Source organism: Pseudochaenichthys georgianus, chromosome 21 (genome assembly GCF_902827115.2).
Source record: "Pseudochaenichthys georgianus chromosome 21, fPseGeo1.2, whole genome shotgun sequence".
NCBI classification, from domain to species: Eukaryota; Metazoa; Chordata; class Actinopteri; order Perciformes; family Channichthyidae; genus Pseudochaenichthys; species Pseudochaenichthys georgianus.
In genome coordinates this window covers 28,759,493-28,777,540 of record NC_047523.1, presented here as the reverse complement: position 1 = coordinate 28,777,540, position 18,048 = coordinate 28,759,493, and the positions used below count along the sequence as shown (strand labels likewise).

The window sequence follows — 18,048 nt, the reverse complement described above, 5'->3', positions numbered from 1 at the left end:
GTTAAGCCATAAACTGTGCATACTTGTCAGTGTGTCACAATAGTATGTTAAATGGACAAGAAAGACTCAACCTTTTGGAGCTTTTGAGCAAAAAGACCAAATGTGCTGGTCTCTGTGATGGAATAGCTGCGAGATTGGCTGAATCACACTCTCAAGTTTCCCATGTGTGTGAAGAACGGTCAGTTACGCCCAACTAACAGCAGGCTGGCATTCAAACATGGTTCATTCATGAAGAAACCACAGGAGGGTTGACGAGTTGCACTTTGACTTAGATGAGGTATGGCCGGCCACAACCTCAATGAGTTCTTCTTCTTATACCAGGAAGAAATTGTGGGTTTAGAAAAGAAAACACTGGACTCAAGGGGGTTGGATCCTTGTGCTCTAACATCCAACAAACAGCTGTGTGAAGAGACTGCATGTGCAGGAGCAGAAACCTCTACAAAAAGGGATTCTATACAGAGTGTTTATTCTCCGTTATAAATATCCAGTACCTGGAAATATAATGAAAAGTCCTGTAAAAAATACCCTCACGCTTTATACAGTTTATTTGGAATAACACGCTTTTTTCCCTTCATAACCTGCAGTTTTCAGTCCTTATAAAAGTTTTAAGGCCACTTGAAAACAACCGTTCTGACTCAAAAAACGTTTCAGGAAGCTGCAGAAAGATGAGAACCTGACAGCTGAGCGGAAGATGACCTATCGCTGCGGCCCAGTCTGTAGCTCAAAGGGTAACATGTAGGGTCTGCCCTGTCATTACACTCTGTCACTGGGCTGCTGAAGGTCCTGGTAGATGCTGACAAGGTGGATTTGTCTGACCAGGTCTGACATGCAGACACTGTGTCAGCCTCCTCACAAACACTCTGCGCGTGCAGTACAGATTCATGTCAAGTTGACCACCTTACGTATACAAATCACAGGAAGAGTAACTCGCTTTCCGGGTTCATATAAATGGAAATATTCCAAAACTACCTCACATTCTTGTCATCCTTTAAATCAAGTTACTGTGTTTGATTACATTGATGCATTGACAGACAGAAACACCTACAATATTTGCTGCATCTATGCGTTATATATAAATAAATAAAACCACATCAGTAAATAAGAAGAAAGAGAAAAGATCCGGGACTCTGATTAACATCCTTCTACATATTTGTACCTGCAACCTTTAGTTGAAATGATTATATCACAATTGAAGACACTAAAGCATAGTTTGCACAGGAGAAAAAAACATTTGGAAAGACCACAGCAGAAAATGTGTATGTCCATAAATAATGTCCAATTTCATGCAGGTGTAATAGCTGAGTGATTAAAGCAAAGGGTTTGGTCACTTGAACTTACAAGTGAATATCATACAGTTTTCTGTGACCTGCAAGGTGTCCTATTTGACTGAGAATCCTGTGTATGTGTTCACTTTAAACACCTTAACACATGTAATGTTTAAAGCATTACGTGAACGTTTATTAAGAAACACTGAAAATGTGTCCATGTGAAGTTGCTTAGTAACAGGGTGTTTTGCCTCTCTGGCTATTGTGTACATTTCAAGTTATAAACATCAAGCCAAATGCTGTTTAGTTTGTTTTGATAAAAACAAGGTGTGAAAGCTCTTTGTGAAGAAACGTGAACAACTCAAAGTTGTCTGTATATCTGAAATTCTATTTTTTCTTTATTTAATATATGCTCTTAAGTCTTGAAATCTACTGTACTCAGCTTACATGCTGCCTTTCATGCATTTATATTTATGGCATCATGGGAGGCAGACATAGTTCCGATGTGGACAGAGCACATGCTGGTGCAGGCAGTGTGAATGGGGAGAAGGCAACACTATCTATGTAAATAAAAACGTTACTTACCCAATATTAGGCAGGCCAACAATTCCTATTTTCAATGAAGTGCCAAACCTTCCAATCAGTGGCAGTGGCTTCGCTTCATTCTCTCCCTTTCCCTGATAAAGACAACGAGGAGAAGTCTGAAGTCAGAACCAAACTCTATTACATAATCCACAATGCATTCTCGTTTTGTATGGAGCTATTCCTCATAACCTGCAACTTCTTTTGAGTCACTTCCCACTGTTAGGTTTCTGCTGAGTTCCACAACAGCTCACCAACTCAGAGAAGAAAACAGCACATTTACACAAAATGTGCCAAGCTTAGTCCTCAAATGTTACCAGCCGACTGCACCTCGGATGGCTCGCTCCCCCGCATTAAAAATAGAACATGCAGCTTCTGGAAATGGAAGTTGACACTGAACGCTGGCAGGATGACCTGTACCTCCACATTTAGCTGATGGTTTTTATCAATGTAGGTTGATGAGCTGCTGTGAGATCAATCTTACATAGAACTGTTGGCTGAAATGTGTCTGCATTGAAAGTGTAGTTAATCTTCAACAGAGGCTTGACTGGGTTGTCAACAGCTGCCTGCTTTGAATTAACATTTGAATCGTCTTGACAGCCGTGTTACTGAAGACATCCACCAGCTCCATCCCTTTGCTGGCAGGTCTAAGCAATTTGGCCATTTCCCTTTCTTTTATACCTTATTGACTTCCTACAGCAATAAATCCTCTATCAAGCAATTTATTTCACAATGCACTTTAATGTATATCAATTATTTCCAGTGCTTTTGTCTCTATTCGCCTGCCAACAAACGAAACAATGACCTAAACAAACTCATGGTAGGTCAGACATTGTCATTTAAAGCAAACAAAAACAATGGTTTTATCTTTATCTTTACATTTAAGAAGGAAGAGACCTTAATAACATATTGACAAAATACTCATACTTGTGCTATTCAATGAGCTTCATCTGATCATAAAAAGTGTAATTTTCAGACAGCACTGTACAGCTTTAGCGCCACAGAAACAAAGTAAAACATCCTTGCTGTTTCCACCAACCCCCCTTTGAGAGAAACAGGTGTAGCCACATGAGCACACCAAATTACCACAATTAGTTAAATGTCCTCAAATAAACTTCCCCCAGCAGAAATACAAATTAAAGCTCACAGGGGCACAACCAAAAACCATTGCCCAATCCAGAACCCTGTCTGGTTTAACATGCTGAAAATGAGGCACTAATAATCTGGATTTGAGGCAAGTGAGGCTGGCTTTGTAGGAAGAATTCAAATGAATAGGTCTGAATTAATCATTTATCTTTTGTTGATGGATGCACCCCCACTTAGACTCATCACAATAGATGCAGAGCGTTTTGTTCAACCAAATAAATCATTCCCATTGTTTAAGGTACATTGATCAATCTAATGGCTTGTAATAGGCTCCTAATTGCCACAGAGAAGTGCTCACGAAAATCCAGGATTACAGATGCAACTCAAAAATCTTACTTGAATGACAAGGCAAGATCATGTTCTCCCCTTTTGTCTCAAGAAGACATCGCCAGAAAAATCACTACTCTTTTATTATTATAGGTTAATGGGACACCTTTTCCTGCAAATACATTTAAGGCAATGCTTGTAAAATACATTTATTAATGCATTAATAATCTGAGATTTCTTTGTTAGGAACATTATTACAATCTCTTATTATGATATAATAGGACACAATCATGAACACGTGAATTAACATGTCAACAAACGGACAGAATACCCGTGTTACCATTGAGACTAAAATCTGTGACATTTTATAATTTTAATAATTGTTATAATAATGTTGTGCGATGTTGTAATGTAAATTAAGTATAATGAAAACAATGCCCCTAAATGCTGCGTGTAATTTAATTTACCGCTCCAATTAATTTCACTTCTTCAGCAACAATTCACTTTATGTATAATAGACATTTAATGTTAACAGCATATTGTCAAGATTGCAAACAAATATTTAATTGTCGTTACAGCTCTCGGGATTTGATGAGGCTGATTTTTATTCACCCGTTTAAAGGGTGGTGGTTTGAAAGCAAAAAGAGTATTTGAACAAATTGCGCCTGTGTTGAATGGCAGCATTCATACTAATGGAGCATTATTTGCCCGTTTTGAATACTATAATGCACATCGTTCAGTCAAGCCTTTCTCTGGAAAATTGCTTTAACTTTTAGAGGGATGATGGTTCACGTCAGAGGAGGTCAGTTTTACATTATGTCATTATCCCTGGGCGTTTTTACAAGCTATGTGGTATGCGGGCTTATGGAATTGTGATATTTAAAAGGGAAAAAAATAGTCGCTAGTTTAGACAAATTGTTGGAAAACGGCAACCTCTTAATCTTCTAAAATGTATGATGTGAGTGATTAGAGTGGAATTATTTTATTTCTCGGATGAGACTCGGACAGAGTGCAAAAGCAGTTTAATGGAGATGAGTGGCGGCCTCAGGCATCACCTGCTAACTGAAACTTTTCTCTCTTTTAAAATAATTGTCGTTGAGTTAAAAACACATGATCAAGCAAGCTGTCATTTGTAATTAACCCCTCACCTGAACTGCCCAACAAGGAAGCAGGGAGGGGGGTGCGCGCACGGCACGGACACACGCACGAGCACAGACGCGCAAATAATTGTGTCTGGAAGTAAACACATGGTTGTTGATCCATTACGAGTGATTAGGTTATTTTCCTTCGTGTGCTCAGACAATACGTTTCATTCAGTCGGTTCATAAATGATCCCCAGGTGTTTGGAGGAAAGATCCCTGCTGTTTCCGGCCTGTTTCTGGACATCTTCACTAAACTTCTGCTGTGATTTTGCAATACGAACACGAGCACCTGTGGTTTAAGCTATATAACAGTAGGCTATTTGTTTACACCCGAGCATTGACTGTGCCGTGCCCAACACACTGCAGCATGTCTACACACTGTTCAGATAAAGTCATCAGCAACGCCAGCGTCTCTCACATTGTTCAGGATACTATGTGCTTAAATAGCAGCACTTTCTCAATGACGTGTTGCGCATGATCTGAATATTGAAAATCAGACGGGAAACCTGGAAGAATACAGTGTCACCACAACCTACACATGCTTTAAAATAAGTGAAACGCTTACCTTTTGGAGAACTGACGTGTGAACTCAATTCTGCAATGAAAGGAGACATTGAGCCTTCGTGAGAATACATAAAAATAACTGTATGCATAACAAACAAAAAAACCAAATCGTGTCTTGTATGACAGTCTGAGCAGAGGCTGCACAACAGATGATTGACGGCGGGGTTTTTGGTGTTTCTGTCCGCGGTCGAGTCTCTGATTGGCTGCCTTCATCCCCAGCCATGAATGCTGTGCTACGATTGGCTGCGAGTCTTTGCCAGCTGTACTTCAAAGAACACGCTCTCTACAACTAGGTAGTGTTGGGAGCTGCGAGCCAAGAGAGAAACCGTGTGACCTGAGTCAAACACGGTGAGTCTGAATCAAATTGGAGCCTTACAGCATTGAAATCGCGAACACTCTCATCACAGCACAGACCCTGGATATGGCAACGTCTATACTTGGGGTGAGTTTGACTTTGTATTTGTGCACAAAGGTTGTGCATACAGTTATTGTAGACTACTCTTCTGCAACTGAAAGTGCTTGCTGCTTACATAAACATGCTTGCTTTCAAGTTTGCACTAATGATCTCCAACTGTGTTACTAACTCGTTAATTATTATTAAAAAATAGTTACATGCCGATAAAGACGTGTAGGATTGTGTTTTATTATGTTATTTGTGTGTATATTCACAGCAGATATCTGAGAGAGTTAGTATACTGAGAAAGTTTAAAAAAAATGTAAATAATTATTTTTGAACGTTAGCCTGTGTTTTATGTATGGATTTTTTAAAATACGATTCTCCTCTCGCTCCAAAACATTTAAATTAGTTCCAACTATTCTCTTTAGATGTTGTTATTATTTATTTGTTTGTAATAAGTCATCTGCTAAAGATATTCGGGTTGAATAGAAAAACAATTATATATTTCAATGTTGTTGCCCGTTTTAAGTCCAACTTGTGTGTGTGTTTTCAGGAAGAGCCACGGTTTGGAACTACGCCTCTAGCAATGCTGGCTGCAACTTGCAACAAAATTGGTAACACCAGTCCTCTTACAACTTTACCTGACTCGAGCGCTTTCTCAAAAGGTGGATTTCATCCGTGGAAGAGATCCTCCTCCAGCTGCAACTTGGGATCCAGTCTGCCCGGTTTCACAGTAGCAACAAGCCGCGCGCCGTCAGGACTAACAGCGAGCAGTGGCGCAGGCAACAGCGCCTTCTGCTTTGCCTCCACCTCCCCAACCTCCTCTGCCTTTTCCACAGAGTACAGCGGTCTGTTCTCCAACTCTGCGAGCGTCTCATCCCAAGATTCTGGACAGTCAGCTTTTATCTCCAAAGTCCACACATCAGCAGAGTCTCTTTACCCTCGGGTGGGGATGGCGCACCCGTATGAGTCTTGGTACAAGTCCGGTTTCCACTCGACCATCTCTGGCGAAGTTGCCAACGGTGCGTCCTCGTGGTGGGACGTCCACACTAACCCTGGGTCGTGGCTTGATGTCCAGAATCCTGCCGGCACCCTCCAGACCTCACTGCACACCGGGGCACCTCAAAGCATCCACTCCCAGCTGAGTGGCTACAACCCGGACTTCTCCTCGCTGACGCACTCAGCGTTCAGCTCCACAGGAATCAGCCCCACCGCGTCCCACCTCCTGTCCACCGGGCAGCACCTGTTAACTCAGGACGGGTTCAAAACTGTCATCCCCACTTACACAGACGCTTCTGCTGCCAACGCCATGATTTCTGGGGGCAGTTCAGGAATAAGTAGCTCCTCAAGGTCGTCCCGGCGGTACTCCGGCAGAGCAACATGTGACTGTCCGAACTGCCAGGAGGCTGAGCGGCTGGGACCCGCCGGGGCCAGCCTGCGCAGAAAGGGACTCCACAGCTGCCACATTCCCGGCTGCGGTAAAGTGTACGGTAAGACGTCTCACCTCAAAGCGCATTTGAGATGGCACACCGGTGAGCGGCCTTTTGTCTGCAACTGGCTTTTCTGTGGCAAAAGGTTCACTCGGTCCGATGAGCTCCAAAGACACCTCCGCACACACACCGGAGAGAAAAGGTTTTCTTGCCCGGTGTGCAACAAGCGCTTTATGCGGAGTGACCATTTGAGCAAGCACATCAAAACGCACACGGCCGGTGGTGGAAGCAAAAAGGGAAGCGACAGTGACACCGACACCAGTAACCTGGAGACCCCGAGGTCCGAGTCCCCAGAACTTATTATGGAGGGGGTGAATCCCAGAATCAATGTTAAGGACCATGAGTCTCCTCACGACGAGCCCTAATGAGGCTTCATCCAACAACAACAAAAAACAGATTAAAAAATGCACAGCATAGAAAAACGGGTCTTATTTGAAAGACAATAAAAAGGAGAAAATATTCCAAGAGGAGATTGCAAAGTCAAAAACATATATTCTCCACAGACGTTTCATTCGTAAACCCATCAAAAGAAAACAGTGCTTTACTGTAGGCCTTTGGGGATTTTTAGGGGCAACTTGAAAACGAAATGGATGTTTGGGTAAGGGTGAGCGAAACCTGTTGAATTTTGGTTGGACAATGTGAGTTACACCTTGTATATTGACGACTAAACTATTTGTTATTTTCATGTAAATGTTAGGCTATGATTGTTTTATTCGTGTTGGTATCCTGGAAATCAGGGAGTTTACTTTCGACGCACTTTGTGGATATGTATGTACACAGCTTTTTCAACTTTGGTTAACCATTTTATTTCTTTGCTAAAAAAATATCTATATATAAATGTTTACCTGTATAAAGTCACACGTATATGACTTTCATTTTATCGTAATTAAAACATCTTTAAAAAAGGCTGAAATTGTGTGATGTACATTTTATATATTTTTGTTTAATTATTCTTGTGAGGATTTTAGTTAAAAAAAATGTTTATTCAATTTTGAATTTTATTTTTAAACGTGAGTGTTGCTCGTTTACTATTACTCTAAATATCACCTATAACACCTTGACTTTCACTATTTCCCCCTATGGAATAAATCAATGTTTAATGCCCCGGAAAAAAACATTTCATGCCCAAATGAAAACCTTGTTAAATGGTATTAATTATGACTTGGAGCACATCGCAGCCCCATGCGTCTTGTATTTGCGATTAGGGATTCGTGTCTTATCAAATATCTAATTAATCTCCGAGACATCTTTTGTTCACTTTCACTTTATCGGGGGGTTTCCGAGGGGGTTTGACGACAAAGGGCCCTGAATATTTATTCTAATTGTCCAAATTAACTGCTTTCATTTGCATACCAATCGGTGGACCGATAATACGGATACGGCGTTTCTCTTTGCCAGGAGCCACATAGATGTTATGGGAACAGTTTTTAAACTTTAGAAAAAGAAGGGGCAAAGAGTCACATGCAAATGTTTGAATTTAAAATGCTCTTAGCTCAGAACAGTCAAATGGTGCCTGCACGGTATTTGAATATCAGTGGCCCCGTGTTGAAAGGGTTCAAGGATGCTCTCTGACTTCTTTGTGCTTACCCAGTGCAGCGTCCGACTCTCAAAGAAAACCCGGGGAATAATTAAAGCGTGGGTCCAGGACAGGGAATACGTCAGGGAGCAGCATCTCATCCAGACACCCTCTTTTTTTTTTAAAGAGGATGTTAAATTGACCAGAAGGCAAAGAGGGAAATTATTTCAATTTCCCCTTTGTGCCACAGCGGCGCTAAGGAAACGGCCACATCGTGAAAACTAGCAAATTAAATGCACAATCTACATTTCATCAACAAAAAAAGCTAAACGCAACACTTGAGAAAAATGTTGAAATTAAAGCTTCTTGCATCACATGCAAAAAAAGTAAATCTGAGATAAAGAATGTAATTGTTGCCATGTTTTATTTTACAAAATGTATTTTGTCTCAAATTAAATTTTAGGACATCAAATAACAGGTTAAACATTTTTTGTCACATTTAATTAAAATAATAATTGTTAAAAATAAATGTTCAGTTTAAGACATGTATTTAAATGCTAAATACAGATGTGCATTAATAAAACAAATATAGGCTAGTGCAGTTGCTGTTTCGTTTGCTGAATTTACGCTTGACATTTAGATATAAATAATATTTGTTGTTGAAGCCTGCAAAAAACCAACAGGAAATATATATCTTTATGAAAAACACAAATAGTGTTATATCATTCAGGGAAACCGGCCAAAACAAACAAACAATAAAAATAAATAAACATTGTAATTAGTTTCTGATTATAAGTAGCCTAATAGTAATATTTTATCGTCAGGTGCCCGGACCGAAAGGCATGTTAGTATTTAGTGGGAATACACTAACAGTACTAAATTATGGACCTTCTTTCATCCATCGCAAAACAAACCCATTTTGGAGAGAATTAAAAATTTAATCAGAAAATAAAATATGGAGACTTTTTTTTCGGAATCAACAGCCGTCCAAGCATTACATCTTACAATGACGATATTTCCCCAAACGACACAATAATGAATGCAATATATAAAAAAGCTGCATCGCAGAAAATGGTCTTCCGGTGGCCAACTGACCATTAAAATTAGTCTGACATTTTTCCATCAATGGATCATAGCTGCAAATTGCTTGCAATGGTTATCAATTAATCTAGACTCTTCCAAACAACAAGAGGGCGCAACGAGCTGCATCTGGATATTATCTGTCCACTGCTTCCCTCTACTGGAGAAAAAAGGAAAACCTACTGAACAATATCTGCAATTGAAATAGAGAGACAGTTATAGCGTTCTCAGTAATCACAGAGTCATCACCAAAGGGGATTCAACATATTTTGTCCAATATTGTAAGCTAAACAGTCAGTGCCTTGTTTTGGCTCCGTCTTGGCTTCTCTCCCTACTCCTGCTTTTCCCCATGCCATCCCTTTCCTTCCTCTTCTCCCTGCTTCTGCTCCTCCCATCTGCTGTTCTGCCTCTCCTTCCATCTGGGCTGCTTCTGTTCCTATCAACATCTCTGCTGTGACGCCCGTCTCTCCCTCTCTCCTCCCTGCCTCTCTCGCCGCTCCTGCTTCTGACCACGGCAGAGCTGCTCGGTCTCTCTCTGTCCCTGCTGTTGTGTCTCTTTCTCTCTTGACCTCCCTCCTGCTTGATCTTGTTCTCTGGGATAAGACTACAACTCCCGCTCCTTCCCCTCTCTGTCCTTGTTTGTCTATAATCTCCCGACTTCTCTTCAGGCCGCTTGTGTTCGGCGCGAGGGCTCGGTGACCTGCTTCTGTGAGAGGAGGCCTTTTTCTGACTCTTGACTCGCCGCTCGCTCTTAGAGCTGTTATCCCGACAGGAATCTTTTTTCTTTTTCTTTTGGCTCTTGAACTTGCCGTGGCTGTCTGAATCTGAGTCACTATCACTACTGCTGCTGCTATCGGAGGAGTCACTCGAGCTGTCACTATTTTCAGCCTTTTTTTTGTGTTTTCTCTTGCTCTTCTTCTTCTGTTTCTTGCTCTTCTTTTTCTTCGCCTTCTCCTTGTCCAGGCGATCAAGTTTTCTGTAAAACAAGATCACAAATGTTCAATTAAGATTTCTACAAGGCAGCAGGTAATCGAATATTATTAACAAAAATACATTCTAATAAACACATTTGAGTTGGAAGGAATGTAAAACACTTCATCTAAATAGGAAACCATGCAATAATGCAAAAAAAGATGCCTTTCACTTTTGACAGTTGATAATATACTAAGATTCAAAAGTTATATTTCTATCGCTCCATATAAAACAGTGACCTAGTAATTCATCAGATGGTTTTGAAACATTATTTTCCTTCAGTTTGTTCTATAAATTAGGCAAAAAATATTCAAATAGTGTTACAAATATTTTTTTTTTTTAAAACGTGCTTTAAATGTTTTTACCTGAGGAGCTTTTGTTTTTCCTTTTTCGTCAATGATTTAAGAAATGCCACTTCGGGATCTTCCTCATCCTCACTGGCAACGTATTCCTATAAAAGTACACAGCACATTTACATCAAAGCATATAGATAAATATAACTATCAAAGGCACATTTTGTAAATCTCTAAGTGAGTACATCAGCTGAAAACCTTTTGAAAATCAAACAATACATTTGATCCATATAATTTAGTCTACTTGACTTGAGCTACCTCAATAACTGGCCTCTCAGCAGCATTCATATATTCTAAGGACATAAAAGAGACGTAGTCGGCCTTTTCCCCCTGAAGGGTAAAGTATATATGTGTGTGTGTGAATAGATCATCCTATGTGTGCAAAGAAGGGAGTGTGAGACAGACAATTACCTGCGATATATCACAAACAGTAGAATTTCTACCAAGGACACATTTTTTCAGGGCAAACCCACTGTTTCGCATCTCCGCTATTAACTCCGAGGGGTGCATCGACGGACCTGTTAGCACAAATCACAGCGTCAGATTCCCATTGATGCCTGACCCACGCCAGCCACTATCTCCACAGTGGGAATTTCAGGGGCGGCTTTGTTAACAGAATGGGACATCAAATCAACTCACTCTACTTCCGGCTGAGCAAATCATACAATATCATGCTCTGCCAAAGCAGCAGTTAGGGGAATCAGAATACACAATAATTACTTTTTTCCCTCCCGGCACAGGAGGGGGACCATTACAGCACTCCACCATCAACACCATGCACTGACTGGACTCTCCCAGGGAAACATGATTTCTTTACTGCGCTATCCGCTGATTGCAGAAGTCTGGGAGCTCCAGCTGAACCCCGAGGGGAATGATTCAGTGTACCTGCTGCAAAATATGCGACAGACTGAAGCTCACTTATAATATTGTACGACATACCATAATCCTACTGGTTTTTCCCATTGCATAATCAAGAACACCCATGTTTTAGAAATATATATCACAGCAGGTCAAGTATCAACATATTGATAAACTGTTAATGATTACTTCCTTTATTTTATCATATATTTAAATGTGCTGTATTTATAATGTTGACATATGCTTGTATGCAAATGCTTGTATAGATGAATGAATGACTGTTTTAATTCAATAGCAACACACTATCTGTATATAAAATGGTTGTTGTGTGTTTACAGAGATATCAAAATAACATTTTATTATTTTGATAAACAAAGACACTGCTGGAGAAGGCGTTTCAGATTTGAGATAATGACTGCACTTTACCTGGTGCCTCCTCGGGGGCCACAGCGCTGGCATTGATACCCGACAGACCATAGAGGGGACACTCTCGGTCGGTGTTCACGTGGCCCCATTTGTGACATTTGATGCACCGCACGTTGCGCACCTGGGGGGTTCACAACAACACACATTATGGAAAATAGTGCAGATGTACCATTCATTTCTTGGACAAACCAATAGTCTTCAAATCCTTTCTAAACATGATGGCATCACATACTTTAAGGCTAAATCGATTAGTTTAATGTCCAATTTTTTTACTTTGTTCACTAATGTACGCACAGTTTCTTTAATAATACAGTGGGTCCCAATCGTATACGTTTACTGCTACATCTTAGACAGATACGGGTGTCATTTCTTCTGTTTAGATTTGTATCAACCTGTGCACACTAGATCTAAATCACAGGTGCAGCCTAAATGCTTCAAATAATAAAAATTCATCACATACCTGGATTCCAAACGGCTGATCTCTAATATTCATGTCATCCTTCGCATATCTACAGGAGAAAATGAAGGATTAAATAGAATGCAAATGTTGCAGCGCACTTGAGAATATTTCAATAAAATGTAGGTTTGTTTCAAAGAAAAATACTTACTTCTCTCTCGGAGCCGTTTTCTGCCACTCAAATTTGTACTCTTCTTCCCCATCCTGAAAAGAAGACACATGTTCATTACACATTTTAGTATGCAAGCCTTTCTATTTATAAATGAGTGGAAAAGCGTTGTAAGGAAAGGTCCACATGCAGAAAAAGAGTGGAACCGTATGGATACATAATTTGCTTTAATTACCTCTTTTGTTTCCTCTTCAGGAGAGAAGACGATTATGAAAAAAAGTAAACGAGTATTAATGAAGTTTATCATTTCTTTCTTAAGAATCAGGTGTTTGGAATAAGTAACCACTGACCTTTGGATGCTCCCGGTGGAGCCTCGTACATGAAATTGAGGCCATTTTTAACACGATCATCCCCCATCAACACCCTAAAGGTAATAAGATTCAAGGCCTTATTGTCATGTGCACAGTAGCTACAGTGTAGATATGGCAATGAACAACTTAAGTCACAGGCTCCTCCAACAGCGCAACATGAATATATATAGGACATAGAACAAATGAAACTGATAAATAAAATAAAATAGTGCAAGAAAATGTTTTGAGTTGTGTAATGTACAAAATAAAATAGAAATAATGCAAGAAGAGTCTATATACAATAAATGGAATGTATATATAAATAATTTGCAGAATGGAAAACACAACAAAAACATGTTATTTGAGTTACTTTCTATTAATGGTGATTTTCAACATTTACCATAACATTAGAGGAAGTATTTATTTTAAAATGATTGTATAAGTTAATGTAAAGTAAATAAAAACCTTTCCATTTACACGTTACGCTTTAATCAATAAACCCAAATTAAATGCAATTCAAAATAAATCAGTAGGTCATGAGGTGGTTTAAGGTTACAATTATATATTTATCAAACCTGTTGTTGTAACAATCCTGTTCCTTCATGTACGCCTGCATGAGATCTTCTTGCTTCTTCTTGTCGAAGGTTATTTTCTGTTCTGCTATCCATACCTGTAAGAATATTTTTATTTTACAGATTACATTATTCATCATCATTACAGTCACATTCATCAACAGAGAGAAATCCTTATGGGTTACAGCTAAAACTAAAGCACATGAATGAGTAGAACATGCAATCATTGAATGTATCTTCAAATGAATTTATTTGAGAGGTTGTCATGTGTATAAACATTGTTAGTCTCGAGAACTGATTTATACTACAGGGAGCGGAGAGACGACTCTCATTATAAGTTAGCATTAGACTACATCTAGACACAATGATAGTAGAGTACTACATATCATGTATATTGAATCACATTTACAATCAGCAAAGTAAACAAATACAGTATTAGTTTGGGTGGTACATTGTTGCTAATAGTATCTTTATCTTTTAAAGACGACGATAGTAAAGTGGACTAAAGTAACTTTAAGTTACCGATGTCTTTCTGTACTGTAACGTTAGCTTTACGTTACCGACCAACACACAACAATGCGAGCACACAATGTAGACTAACCATCGTATATGGTTTGTATATAGTTGACACATAAACACTACTGAGTGGGAGTCATTTGTATCAAACTATTTTGAAAGTGGATTGTGTTAGCTTAAGCTTAGTAGCAAATTGGGCTAGCATATCAACGGGTAGCATTGCTTGCTAGTTGGCTAACGTCTTCTACCCTCAAACTGTAATACTAACTGTCGCAACCACTCACCTTTTTGATATTTGATTTCGACGCAGGATGAAAATCCTTCTTGCACATGAAATTGGCAAACGACTTCCCCATGGCTGACAACCGTTAATGTCACCTGAATGGAAATCGTAGCGTTAGTGTTGGCTAAGAGAGTTGATAACGTAGCAGGTAGCAGCCTCCGAGTGCGCATGTAAACAAATCCTTCTGCAGGAAGTCAGTTCTGTGTTGGTGCTACAGGGAGCCGTTGAAAACATAAACGCGTAACGCTTTAAACTACATGTATTTGTTCATTCTTTATGCATCAAGTATTTACATTGAAATATAGTAACATCATTTGTAATATATAAACTTAAAAAGCTACATCTTTTTAATTGGGTTTGTCCATGGGATTATGATACTGGAATCATAAATGAAATGACACAATAATGACTTCCTGCCAACACATCGTCAAACAATTACTAAATAAAATGTATATGTTTTAGGAACACCAACAACCAAAAACTATAATGTAAAAAAACAACACTACTTCGATTACAAATATAAAACGGACTTCAGCTTGGTCACGTGACTGTGTGACTGTTTCCGTGTGAGACAACAATGTGAACTGTGACGTTGAGCTCAAATGGAAACCTAAAAGAAAATAGAAACTTATAGTGACAGACAGAGCTCAGTAAGACCTAAGACTGGCAGACACAGGTAAGCGTACGTTGTTGAATGATGAATATAGTTACAAACAACTCAATTACTCTGCATATTTGTCTTGATCTCTCAGGTAACTTTAGGTCTAAATCTGATTTAATACCAATGTCGTATTATTGGCTAATAAATATGGTGCAAAGTGTACTATTGGCTGCTAATGTTAAGGCCTTTTTCAAAACCTGTTAAACTGCAAATGTAACCCACTCAATGTATTGATCCTTATGTTTATGACTTTCAGAACGTTTTTGATTCAAAATGCACCCATCTTCCTGTGACACCTTCGTGGCTCTGCCCCCCTCCACTGAGAGACAATGCATCATCTTTGGGAAAAACTCTGACAGGCCTTGTGATGAAGTTCAGGAGGTGGTCTATTTTCCTGCCAGAGATTTCGATGCAGGGGAGAAGGTTGAGGTAGGCGACACATACAGCTTGTTATTGCCCTCCAACCTTCAATTTCACAATTGCCCACAATGACTGCTCTTTGGTGAAAGTGCCATAGGGTAACCATTAACAGTTTTTCTCTTCTTTATCTTGTGAACAGTGTACATACATAGAGATCGAGCAGGTTGCCCACACTTATGCAGTGATGTTGAGCAAACCAGCATGGCTGTGGGGCGCAGAAATGGGCGCAAATGAACATCAAGTGTGTATTGGAAATGAAGCAGTGTGGGGCAGAGAGAGTGCAGATGGCGACGAAGCTCTTCTCGGTATGGATCTTGTCAGGTAAAGCCCCTGTAAAAGAGATTGTTGGAAATGTAATAACATCCAGAAAACCATTTTTGAGAAACACTCAATGACGAAGCAAAACATACATTTCTGACTCTACAATTTTCAAGGCTTGGACTTGAGAGAGCGGATACAGCTGAGAAAGCTGTGGATGTTATCACTGAGCTGCTGAAAAAATATGGCCAAGGAGGATCGTGCATGGAGGATCAGGGAAGCTTCACCTACCACAACAGCTTCCTCATCTCTGACAGGAAGGAGGCATGGCTGCTGGAAACATCAGGGAAGCACTGGGCTGCAGAGAGAAGACAAGGTAATTAGAAAACAAAGAATAACGTTCACATTTATCGTTTTTATCTGTATATATGCTGTCAGAGAAATGCCAAATATACTGTATGTTTGTAGGAGTCTATTTTAGTTGCAGCCCAATAAGCCAAAAAGATCCCAGCTGTCAACAAGCACCATCATCCTATATATCCATCATCATCATCCATATACATGATTTTAACCTTTTTTCTTTAGCAAACCTATAACTTACTAACAAAATATGTTTTTAATTTAATTTGATATTTAAATATGTACACCCAAACCCATGGGCCTACCAAAACAACAAGAATGTTTACTTAGTGTTGTTTATGTGGCGCACCAGGACCAACAGCTCTGTCAGCACTCCAGCTGGCCCTGCCTGCTTTGTAAACAAAGGGCTGGTTGATATCACTGACAGAAATGCCATGATTAACTGTCACACTTTGGTAACAATAATTACAAGAATCCTACCTTGCTAAATAAACCTGGGCACAAGATTATCCTTCTTCAAAGTGGAGCTATTATTATTATTATTATTATTATTATTATTATTATTCTATAAAAGTAAAATAGAAGACTTTCTGATGTTCTAATGTTTATTCTTTTTGTCATCTACCATATTGTCCCTGTCAGGTTATTCTCTGAGTAGCTGCCAATAAAAATGTTTATTAAGACCATCACGCGTTGACATTTTTCTGCATTAAAGGCCTGAGTTTTTTTACAACACATTACACTGCCTAGGTTGCTATCAAATATTGTTAAATTCAAGTATAATTGCTAATCTTCTCGTTTTTACTTCTAGCTGGATATCGCAACATCTCAAACGAGTATAGCATAAAAACTAAGATCGACAAGGAACACCCAGAATTGAGGAAATATGCACAGAGCAAGGGCTGGTGGGATGGAAAGACTCAGTTCAACTTTTCCACGGTCTACTCCTTTACCACTACGGCCAGAATAGAAGCTGCTGGGAGCCGGTACTGTGAGGGGAAGAAGTTGCTGAAAAAGAGCAATGGTAAGTAACACACTTCACTATGGAGAATTGAATCAGAAGTAACAACTGTACCGCTGTTTATGCAAGTGTTTATTTTGTCTACTGAAGGTCACATTACTGCTGAGACGATGATGGATATCCTGAGAGATAAAGAGAGTGGCATCAACATGGAGGGCATGTTCATGACAACAGGAAGTATGGTGTCTGTGATACCCACTGATCCCTCTCTGCCCGGGGTTCACTACTTTACAGCAACTCCAGACCCTGAAAGGTAAAGTGCTGGATCACAGTTCAGCTGATAAAGCATGCTTTGAAGTCATTTAAAAAAGCTAATGACCAGATAATGTCGTTATTTTTGCACAACAGGTCCGTATTCAAACCTTTCATCTTTGTGAAGAACATTAACACGATTAATTTGCCGAAGGAGACTACTTCTCCCAGCTATGGCGCGGATGACCCTGTCAAGAAGAAACCTCGCTTCCAGAGCAAACCTGACCGCAAACACAAGTTGTTTGTCAAACATGAACTGGTGGCGGCCATCATGGAGACCTTCAAGGTTTAACAACTTAATTTCAGCCTGCAATTTCAACTTGGTATGATCAATTCCTTCTTAAATATGTATTAACCAATTGTTTTTTGTCTATAGGACAGAGGAAAGAAGATCACAGAAAATATGAGGAGACTGGAGAAGGAGAAGATGACCGAGATGGAGGAGATTCTTTCACATGGCATTAAGGAACCAGACCTTTTGGTGAATCTGTTCCCGAGCTGTGTTCAGGAGGAGATGGCCGTGTACGGCAAGAGCTGAAACCACAAAACAGAACTGCAGAGTGACACAGCCAGCATATGCTTCTGCGTTTACCGTTGAATCAGGTGTAAAAAAACATGGTTGTATAATTAAATAGAACAGAACTTGAGAAATTAACATTGCTGTACAAAAAGTAAAACAGACTTGGATAGCCATGTTGTACGTATCACATCATTGACCAGAAATACTAGGA

General features: G+C 39.6%; 4 protein-coding genes across 4 annotated transcripts in view; 2 read left to right on the top strand and 2 right to left on the bottom strand.

Moving 5' to 3' along the window:
• LOC117466374 (obg-like ATPase 1) overlaps positions 1–2,511 on the bottom strand; it is a 44,831-nt gene extending 42,320 nt beyond the window's left edge. The window contains 2 exon segments of the mRNA XM_034109581.1: positions 1,851–1,942; positions 2,446–2,511. Coding sequence (XP_033965472.1) covers positions 1,851–1,942; positions 2,446–2,511 — 158 coding nt within the window.
• A 2,799-nt stretch (positions 2,512–5,310) lies between these two features.
• On the top strand, positions 5,311–7,710 carry sp9 (sp9 transcription factor). Its single transcript, XM_034110251.1, has 2 exons — positions 5,311–5,408; positions 5,917–7,710. The coding sequence occupies exons 1-2, from the start codon at positions 5,388–5,390 to the stop codon at positions 7,216–7,218; spliced, it is 1,323 nt and encodes a 440-aa protein (XP_033966142.1). The 5' UTR covers positions 5,311–5,387; the 3' UTR covers positions 7,219–7,710.
• A 1,064-nt stretch (positions 7,711–8,774) lies between these two features.
• Positions 8,775–14,536, bottom strand: cir1 (corepressor interacting with RBPJ, CIR1). Its single transcript, XM_034110347.2, has 10 exons — positions 14,347–14,536; positions 13,550–13,644; positions 12,975–13,048; positions 12,860–12,873; positions 12,667–12,719; positions 12,519–12,567; positions 12,059–12,179; positions 11,186–11,292; positions 10,787–10,872; positions 8,775–10,425 (listed from the first exon to the last, which is right to left on the bottom strand). Exons 1-10 carry the CDS (start codon positions 14,416–14,418, stop codon positions 9,744–9,746), a joined length of 1,353 nt encoding a protein of 450 aa, XP_033966238.1. The 5' UTR covers positions 14,419–14,536; the 3' UTR covers positions 8,775–9,743.
• Positions 14,537–14,912: 376 nt separating this feature from the next.
• Positions 14,913–18,006, top strand: scrn3 (secernin 3). The gene is made up of 8 exons (XM_034109540.2): positions 14,913–15,021; positions 15,263–15,435; positions 15,566–15,747; positions 15,861–16,060; positions 16,856–17,068; positions 17,156–17,318; positions 17,414–17,603; positions 17,694–18,006. The coding sequence occupies exons 2-8, from the start codon at positions 15,280–15,282 to the stop codon at positions 17,853–17,855; spliced, it is 1,266 nt and encodes a 421-aa protein (XP_033965431.1). The 5' UTR covers positions 14,913–15,021; positions 15,263–15,279; the 3' UTR covers positions 17,856–18,006.
• The last annotated feature ends 42 nt before the right edge of the window (positions 18,007–18,048 follow it).